The sequence below is a fragment of the Fukomys damarensis genome, unplaced genomic scaffold, assembly GCF_012274545.1.
Source record: "Fukomys damarensis isolate Sample0158 unplaced genomic scaffold, DMR_v1.0_HiC HiC_scaffold_4, whole genome shotgun sequence".
NCBI classification, from domain to species: domain Eukaryota; kingdom Metazoa; phylum Chordata; class Mammalia; order Rodentia; family Bathyergidae; genus Fukomys; species Fukomys damarensis.
In genome coordinates, this window is record NW_022900916.1 from 67,913,110 (window position 1) to 67,922,987 (window position 9,878).

The window sequence follows — 9,878 nt, forward strand, 5'->3', positions numbered from 1 at the left end:
TCTCCATCTCTCTTTTTTTTTTTTTTTGAGACAGGGTGTTGCTATGTAGTTCAGACTGGTCTTGAACTCACTATGTAGCTGCGATGGGCCTCAAACTCTCAGCAATCCTCCTGCCCCGGCCTCCGAAGTGCTGGGATTACAGGTGTTCACCGCCATGCCTAGCTCTCTATTTAACTTATCTTAGAAGTCTAAGATTTATTCTTTCTATGTGATAGTACAGTATTCCACTGTGCTTTTATATTCATATCCAGCTGTAGCCTAAATCATTAATCCCTGAATTAAGATAATTAGATTGATATCATTTTCTGAGTGATCATTATTATTTTAACATCTAACTAAAATTGTCTACAGATAATATTAAAACTTTGCTAACATTTTCAAAGTGTTTCTGCTACTGAGATAAAATACCAGAGTGTTACAATTTAATCTTGATCCAACAAATGAATATTTATTAAACTTGTATTATGTTCTTAGCATTGTACTAACTACTTCTTGGGTCATATAAACATTTAATGAGAGCTTACTTGTAAACTATAAAGACAACAATTTGTTTTTCCCTTATTTTAGAAATAGGCTGTTAAATAGCAGGTTTCCTTTTCATTAATAAATAATACTCGCAAAGTTATTACAACTAGCAACAGTGCTCTTCAAAGTGGTCTGTGGGTCTGCACAGTGCCAGTTCACCACCTGTTGTCTGTACTACTAAGTGTACTATTTGACGGAGTTGAGATTGCTTTTGTAACTGTAAGACTTGTTTTTTTCTTTCCTTCCTTTCTTTCCCTCTCTCTTTTCTTTCTTTCTACTTCTTGGTATGGAGCATGAAACCCAGGCTCTCTGCACTGAGCTACATCCTTAGCCCTTTTTCACTTTCTAATTTTGAGACAGGCTCTCAATATGTCGTCGCCCAGGCTGGAGTGCTGAGATTACAGACATGCACCACCGTGCCCAGGCACGCAAGACTATTTTGATGAAGGAAGCTGTGTGATGACTGACCTAACTCCACTGCAGGTCGGAACTAAAATCTGGTTATGGGTAGCACTGGCGCATAGGCCACACCTGGAACTGGGACACCGACTGCCACTTAACACTGACAGATCCTGAAATATGCAGCAAAAGTGGCAACATCATTTTTCAAGTAACACTGAGAATATTAGTGTACACACCGAAAAACTTCTTTACAAGTCAGATAAGGTTGCCAATGTCTTTTGCACTTATTCAAGGTGTTTAAAAGTGCACCTCTGTGACCCCTAAACTATTCCTACTGCATAGAACTCTCTACACAAAGCTAAAGACAAAATGTAAATTTTAGTTTTTAAAATATTAAATATATTGTTTTTAAAATGAAAGTAACTGTACTATACTAATAAAAATACTACTTTTCAATATTTTTAAATGGCACACGTCAGAGTACTGAAAACTGATAGTGTCACCACCACCACGTAAACTGTGAATGAGTGATTATTCTACCATTTAGCTTCCCCATTTGTAAAGTAAAGAAGGATTAAATAATAACATATAAAATATCCGGTATGTGCAAGGCACTGTGTAGAGCCCAGATGGCACCACTACCCTTCTCATCCAGCCTCATTCCGGTCAGCAGGGCCTAGATATACGGAAGCACGGACATTTCTACAACTACAGACTTTATTTCAGCTCTCCGCAGTGTCAGACATTTCTTTAGCACTGTATCTTTCTTTTCCTGTCACTGCCTTTAGCAGAAAAGGATAGACAGCGCTAAAGCAGAAAATCTAACAGTTGTGATAATTCACAAACCCTATTAATCGCAACCATTTCAGTTGTGTGAGATAGAAAAATATTTTAAAAATCCCGTTAAATGGTTTAAACTATAGAAAATAACTGCTTATTTCATAGAAAATAATTCCAGCAATTATTAATGTTGATCATAAGAAATGCAATCAGAACTAAAGTTAGAATATAAACCTGTGCAATTATAAATAAAATTTCATAAAAAACACAGACAACAAATTTTGTTTTTTTCTACTAATGTTCTATTTATTTGGTACTGGGGATCGAACTCAGGCCCTCGCACTTGCCAAACAGGCACTGGAACCACTGAGCTAAATCCCTGGCCCCTAATGTCCTGTCAAAACAAGTTCTCTGTTAGACAGTATAACTGTACTTTAAAGGATCAGGAAATGAAACAGAACTTATCCCACGACTCCAGAGTAAATTTCTAAGTCAGAATATATGTTCTGAAAGGAAATGGAAGAAGGCCACATGCAGATATTTGAGGTGGCAATGCAAACTGGAGGAGGAAGGATTCTCTAGCCTGGCCATCGCTGCGTCCCCTACCTGTGACAAGACCTGGCAACCTAGAGATGTGGAATAGACATCCGTCTCGATGAAAAACAAGTAATGGCAGCATAGTTACCCCCAAATCACAATGCCCTAAATATGCTGCCTACTATTCACCTCTTCTGTAATGGAAACAATATGTTTCTACAATATAAAAGCAGTAGGTTAAGAGGCAAAAAGAACAGGTGGAGCCATTCTAAAAAATTCATTATGGGGCTGGGGATTTGGCTCAGTGGTTCCACCTCTTGCCTGGCAAGCACAAGGGCCCGAGTTTGATCCCTGGTACCAAAAACAAAACAAAACCAAAAAAAAAAAAAAAGAAAGAAAAAGAAAATTCATTATGATCAGATTAACAAAGCTGTCCCTCTATCTTGAAATAGCTTCCTTACACAAAAAATCTTTCTGAAACAGAATATTTCTCACAGAATAGTTGTTTGCTTGTTTTCCAGTGCTGGGGATCAAACATAGGACCTCACACATGCTAGGCAAGTGCTCTACCACTAAGCCACATCACCAGCCCTAGAAGAGAATTTTTAACTGTAGCTATTTCTGAAGTTATAGCTGAATTTAGGCAAGAGGATACTACTAAGATGGAGTGTTCAGTTATTAATCTTTCTTAAACTAATCAGTTATGGCTTCGGAAAAGTGTCCAAACTAGTCTCCAAATTTGTTGAGTGTCTACAAAGTACCATATATATAGAACCAGATATTTTATATGTATTGCTTAACCATTATTTAATCTTTTGTCCCATGGGAAAGGAAACTGTTTCTATGGCTATCATTATTCTTATTTCCCTCCATGTAGTTTTGTATATCAAGACTGATGTAATATACTCCTTGTAGCCATGCATGTATGTATGTGTGTGTGTGTGGTGCTGGAATTGAACTCTGGGCCTCACACATGCTAGGCAAGCTCTATACCACTGAGCTACCCACCAACCCAAAATAATATATTTCTTGAGTAAAGACATATTCTATCCAGATTATAAAATATTTAAGTCCACCAGCACGTTCACTGGGAAAGAAAATTTGCCATTCAATAAAGACTTGAGTCCCACTCCTCTCTGGACTTGGTACAAGAATCCTCAAGGATTCCTAAATAAGGAAGAATTTCTTACTTAAAAGAAAGGAAGGCTTAAAAAGTTTTCTCAAGTACATTTTAAAGTTACCTGGACTCTCAGCTTTGCAGCGTCCATCTTTTTACGGAATTCTTTCTGTAGTTTTATCTTCATTGCGACATCAGAAAGGTCTTTTTTCTGCAGCTCTGCCAGCTTCTTTTCAGTCTCAGTTAGCTCGTCTTTCGCCCGTTCTGCTTCGTGCCCCAATCTTGTCACTTTCAGAGAATACTGTTTGCTCACAGACTTGGCATCATTACCTTCACCGTAATAACAGTAACGATTACAAATTATGTAAAAACAGAGACATGCTCTGCTGCAAAGGTCCAGCTGGGCAGTTACTGTTACAGGCACAGCAGACCTCCGCCACCCGGAACACGTCACGCCACCACGCCCCTTAACAGCTATCCCCATCTGGCGCTGTTCCATCCTCTCACCCGGTTTATCTTTTCATGTATTTTTATGACGTTTTCTACCCCCTAAATTTACAATTGTGTTCTCCTGGCATCAAACTCCAGTTACTCAGGATATTAGGAATGACTTTATCCTCTTGCTTAGTAAACTTTGGCTTTCTGCTACCCACAATCTACCTTGTTGAATTAAAAAAATTTTTGTTGGGCTGGAGATTTAGCTCAGGGGTTCCATCACCTGCCTCAAAAGCACAAGGTCCTGAGTTTGATCCCCGGTACCAGAAAAAACAATTTTTTAAAATTATTATGAAAAATCTTAAACATATCAAAAATAAAGAAATAATAAAATGAACCCCCACTGCTGCTTGTAGAGTTCTGAACATTTCATCAGTTGTTTCAAAAAGCTTTACTTTGCTTAAATATGAAAAAATAATCTCAGATGTTTTATTATCTCACTTTTACAAACTTCAATAAGCATCCATAAAAATGTGGATATAACAAAAAAGTCATTATCACACCTAACAATATTAATTCCCACTTGTCTGTATTCAGACATCCTCAATTGGCTCAATCTATCTTTTATAAACAATTTATTTTAATCAGGATCTACATAAAGTCTACAATATAACTGGTTGTTATGTTCCTTAAGAATCTTTTAATGTAGAGATAGTTCTCTTTTTCACTACAATGGATTGCTAAAGATGGACTGTTTTAAAATGCTTTTATAGGAATATTTAGAACACACTAAACAAAGAATATATAAATTAATTCCTTTTCACTCTAAGACAAGCTACTGACTCAAGGTTTGGTTTTGATCAATTCTGAACAGGAAACTTCCAGAACTATACTTGCAAACTCATGGCAGTAGGAAGATGTCACCAGGGACAGTTTATGATACTGTTACACAACTTGTTATACCGCTGTATGGAAAATCCTGTGACTTTTCATGAAAAAGTTACTGAACTAAATGCATAGTGAACTATCTTGTCGAAAGCCATTAGCTATAAAATACACACAACTGGCCCTGGGGGTACACAGCCAGTGATGAGAAGAGCATGTGTGAGGTCCTGTGACTGATTACTATGTGCTTTAACAAATCTTGAATTGTTCATCAACTGTTCAACAGACCTACGGTTTATGAGCTACTGAGAAGACAAACACAGTGCCAACTGCACCATGATAAAATGCTAAGCACCCACCGATTCTAAGACATACCCTGAATTCTGAAGTATTAAGATATGAAAAAGTATATTAGAATTGATGCAGAATAACTATGCATGCACTTATTGCTGGCTAAAGTGGTTGCACTTTGGGAGAAATCTTTAGTAATAAGACTTTAAAAAGCATGCATGCACTGGCCCTCTTGTAAGCCACTATCTCTGAGAATCTCTAGGAAAGCTCCAAACCATCTTTGGTTCCGAGGAGTAAGACTGGCTTTGTGTAGGCCCAGGGGTGCGGGGAGGTCCTCTGTTTTAAAGCAAGTAGGAAGGGTACAGCAGGCTACAAATGCATGCTCGGTCAGTGAGATCCATGCTGAGATAACCTCTCTTTTTATGGGGTAAATGTTCCCAAGTTCCACAAGCACTGCCCTGCAGCTCTAAGAGGGAGAAACTATTTAAAGCTCTGCATCAGTCCTGTGTACTCCTAAGTAGAGGGGGGCACCACATCCTTCCCGTAAGGAAGACTAGTCACACACCCAGGCTAGCTGGAGTCAGGGTGATTCGCAGCACACACATCACTAGGAGAGGAGGGAAAGCTCTGGGGAGGCAGAAGAGTTTGAGAAAGGCAGGCCACTAGCTAGAAACAAAACTTGTAGGAAGAGGAGGGAAGTGGGAAGGCAGGTGCCTTCTCACCATAACTGAGGTATTTGAGTGTGATGACAGCCTTGAGCTGGAAGAGAAGGAAAACAGTATTTTCTTTAGCTCCTCCAGCTGAGAACAGAGAGTTGTTTTGCATCTGAACTGGATAAAGGAAATGCTAGTGTCTCTTATTCCTTCTCTCCTGAACTCTGATGTAGTGAAGATTGATCCTTTAATGTATACTGGGAGGGGAAAATCCCAAAGCCTGAGCTGCCTGTGTCATGGCAAAACTGATCTAGCTAAGGATAGGGAGAGAATCTCCCTAATTTGGGATGTGAAACAAAGGATGAAAGCTAAAAGTCTGGCTCACCTAGGAGAGAAAATCCTTATATCTTAGAGAAAAAACTTTCTACATCTGAAATATAAATTTTAGCTAAATGTGGTGGTACATGGCAAGCAGAGGTGGGAGGATCAAGAATTCAAAGCCAATCTGGATGTATAATAAGACCCTGCCTCCAAAAAAATCAAAATCAAATAAAATGTTTAAAATGAACATTAAAATGAAGTCAATGAAAAATAATAATTTAAACTAATTTAACAAAACAACTTGGATGTATTCCTAGATGCCTAGTAAATGTTTTTCTAAATAGAAAGGGGAATGAAATGCCATAGAGTTTCAGCACAACACAGCACTTACCCAGACTAGAGCAACTCATAGGTTAAATCCCAGCATAACTTTCTTTTGATAACTAATCTCTATGTTTTGCTCTGCAACATAGCTTGTTATACCTAATCCAAACTACAGAGGATAGTGCTGAGCTTCAAACACTAAAGCACATGTTACAACAGAAGCAATTTTAGAAGCATTTCTTTCTCATAAAAGCCAGCTCACAGGATACCATACCTGTTTTTATTAGTTCTTTAATCAGATCTTCCTTCATCTTGATGTTAATTGTAAGTTCATTCATTTTTTGTTTAACTTTATTAAGTATGAGTTCTGAATTCTTTAACTTTTGCAAATTTGACTCTTGACTCTCCTGGAGACATTCAATCTTTAAATCTTTAAAATAAAAGAAACAAAGCTGAGAAACAAAAATAGTTTAAAATAGTTTAAAAAGCAAAGCAGAATAAAAGTAATTTAGAGATAGAGGAAGGGACAAATAAGAAGGAAAGGAAAGAGAGGAAAATACACAACATTTGGGACTTTGGGCTTACAGTATGTTTTCATTTCCTTAAAATATTTTTAGATTAAGAAAAAGAGCTAGAGTTGGTGATGCGTGCTTATAATCCCAACACTGGGAGACTGAGGCCATTTTGAGCCTAGTCTGGGTGATGTAGGATGTAGTGAGAATCTGCCTCAAAATTAAAAAAAAAAAAAAAAGTACTAGGGATGTAGCTCAGTGAAGGTCATTAGTAGAAAAAAATGCACACATGCGTAGACTTTTGTCATATCACACAGTTTATATAGTCTGTCACTGCCTTTAACTGCATTATTTGAGATACATAGGAAATCTCCAGGTGAGGAGAAGTGTAAATTTTTTTTATGTTAAGTTCTAATTTACTGTGATCAGAAAATGCCATCTGTATCTATGGCTGTTTGGTTTTTTTTTTTTTTTTAACTAGGGATCAAAATCGGAACCTTGCTGCACCACTGAGCTAAATCCTTGGCCCCAGGCCATCTGTATCTTGCTAACCCACGTTCCAGCATTGTTAGTGACTGTCCTGCCCTTGACTACAAATCAGCTGTGTCACTAAGCATACTTTCCTAAAATTAACTTGTTTTTTTCATAGCAAAGCATGTTCGATGAAGGAATGAGTGCAATCATTTATACTCTGGCATAAGTTTCCTTCCTGGGTGCAGACAAATGGCTCAAGGATGGCTACTCACATAGCACTTATCTTTACTTTTATTGTTAAAATTATTTTATTTGTACTTGACCACATAGGTTTTCGTAAGTATTATATGGATAGCTTTTTAAAAGATGCTGTTTTCATCATGTTATATTCTCTATAACCTTACTTTTTTTTAAAATGTATTGATCACTCATAGCAAGACAGGAGTTAACATATACTACTGCATTATATTTTCTGCAACATAAATGTTTTTTATGCTATTATTTGACGCACAGAAATTCCCATCAATTTTGTTCTAAAACATGATAAGCGCAAAGTAGAAAAATTAGGCTGTAATGCAAAATATATCACTAATGGTAGGTCTGTGCGCCAGCAGAGAGGTAAGTAGACACCTAGATTATATACAATGTACTTTAAACTAATCAGAGGTACACAGCATATCAAATCAGGTCTATATATAAAAATCCTTATTCCGAGAGTCAGCCTAGAGCTCTAGCCAGAACTGATTTGTAGAAAAACTTTTTTTTTTAAACCAAGGAATAAAAGAGTGAAAAACGAGAGAAAATAAACAGGAAGTTATATCAAGCATTCCTACTAACTTCAGGTTTTGAGAATTCCTAGATGCTTCTTAAATTATCTATTGAAAAAAAAATTTTAAGTGTCTTATATCCATTAAATCATACCTTCATTCTCCAAATTTGAGTTTTGTGTTTCATCCTGAGTATCATTCAACTCAAGAGAACAAACAGAACCTGTTTTTTTATCCCATGAGTGACTTCTATATTAAAAAAAGAAGAAGATATGAATCAAACTCAGTTGCTTGTTCATGTTTCTGAATCTACTCTCTTACTAGTTTCTTCAAAAGGTAATCATGGGCCAGGGATTTGGCTCCTTGGTTTCACCAACTGCCTCGCAAGCAAGCACAAGGACTTGAGTTCAATCCCTGGTACCACACACACACACACACACACACACAGAAAAGTTAATCATAATGCTAAAAACTTAATTACATAAAATAAGCAGACTTTTACTAATATTCCTCAAAATGAAAGGAGCCTCCTCCCCAATGCTGGATCCAATAGAAAATGGATCGTGTTTGTTACTAATGAGGCAGCAGAAACAGGAAATCCAAAATATTCCCTTGCAAAATTAGAATCTAATAACAACAAAAAATATGAAAGCAAAATTGCTTTTCATTTTTAAGACATGTTTCATAACATATTAGCTGACAGTACATTTAACAAGAACTACCCACTTTTTGTTAAGCAGAAAAGATTCACTTCAGTAAAAAAAAACATCATCTGTATTTATTGCATCATTTAATGATGATAATGCTCATGAAATGACACTATATGTAACATACCTAATTCTAGGTTTCTCTTGATTTGATTCTTCATCATCACTTTTATCAGAAAATTGGTAGTGGAGGACTTCATCTTGTTCTTCTATGTGACCCAACAGCATCTGACTTCGTGTTCGAAATCCAGCAAATACTTGATCCAGAGAGCACATAGGAGGACTTGAGTAGACCTTGCAAGTGATTCCCCCACCCAACAAGATAAGTGATTTTTATTTTATTTTCAAATTCTTATTTTTCTTTTTTTTTGGTTTTTTATTTTTATTGATTTATTTCTAGTACTGGGGATCAAACTCAGGACCTTGCACATGCCAGGCCTTTTTTGTTTATTTTTGGTACTGGGGATCAAACTCAGGTCCTTGCACTTGCAAGGCAGGCAGCACACCAAGCTAAACCCCCGGCCCTTTTTTTGGTTTTTTTGAGACAAGATCTCATTGTGTAATTTAGGTTGGCCTTGCACTCACTGTGTAGCTCAAACTAGCTTTGAACTCCCAGTGATCCACCTTCTTAGCCTCCTGAGTGCTAGGATTACAGGTGTGTGCCACGACACCAATCCATAAGTGATTAAAGGGTCTATTTTTCTTCTATTATTCAAAGTGTGTCAAGGAGGTTACTGGGTACTCTTAAAATAGCCAATTAATGAAAGTATGACTCCAATTAAAAAGTCAAAATTAATTTCACTATACCACTGTGCTTCATGGACACATACTTCTTTCAGAAGCTATACAGCTTTTAGGCCGGGGATTTAGCTCAGTGGCACCAGGCCTGCCTTGCAAGTGCCAGGTCCTGAGTTTGATTCCCAGTACATAAAAAAAAAGGTGTCACAGAAGCTATACAGCTTTTATATCTTCAATGATAGCTTGATGGAAAATAATATTAAGAAAACCACAAGATACAAAATCAACATTTGAAAAATCAATAGTTCTGCCAGGGATTTAATTCAGTGGTGCCACACCTGCCTTGCAAGGGCAAGGTCCTAAGTCTGATCCCATACCAAAAAAAAAAAAAAAAAAAAAAAAAAAAAAAA

General features: G+C 37.0%; 1 protein-coding gene across 5 annotated transcripts in view; it reads right to left on the minus strand.

The window, feature by feature from the left end:
- The window catches only part of Kif27 (kinesin family member 27), a 147,953-nt gene that overhangs the window by 29,506 nt on the left and 108,569 nt on the right, over positions 1-9,878 (minus strand). For all 5 annotated transcript variants that reach the window (XM_010632916.3, XM_010632920.3, XM_010632921.3 and 2 more), the window contains 4 exons: positions 8,858-9,024; positions 8,178-8,272; positions 6,545-6,700; positions 3,486-3,691 (listed from right to left, as the gene is read on the minus strand). In XM_010632916.3, the coding sequence (XP_010631218.1) occupies positions 3,486-3,691; positions 6,545-6,700; positions 8,178-8,272; positions 8,858-9,024 (624 nt within the window). The remainder of the gene's footprint in view (positions 1-3,485; positions 3,692-6,544; positions 6,701-8,177; positions 8,273-8,857; positions 9,025-9,878) is intronic.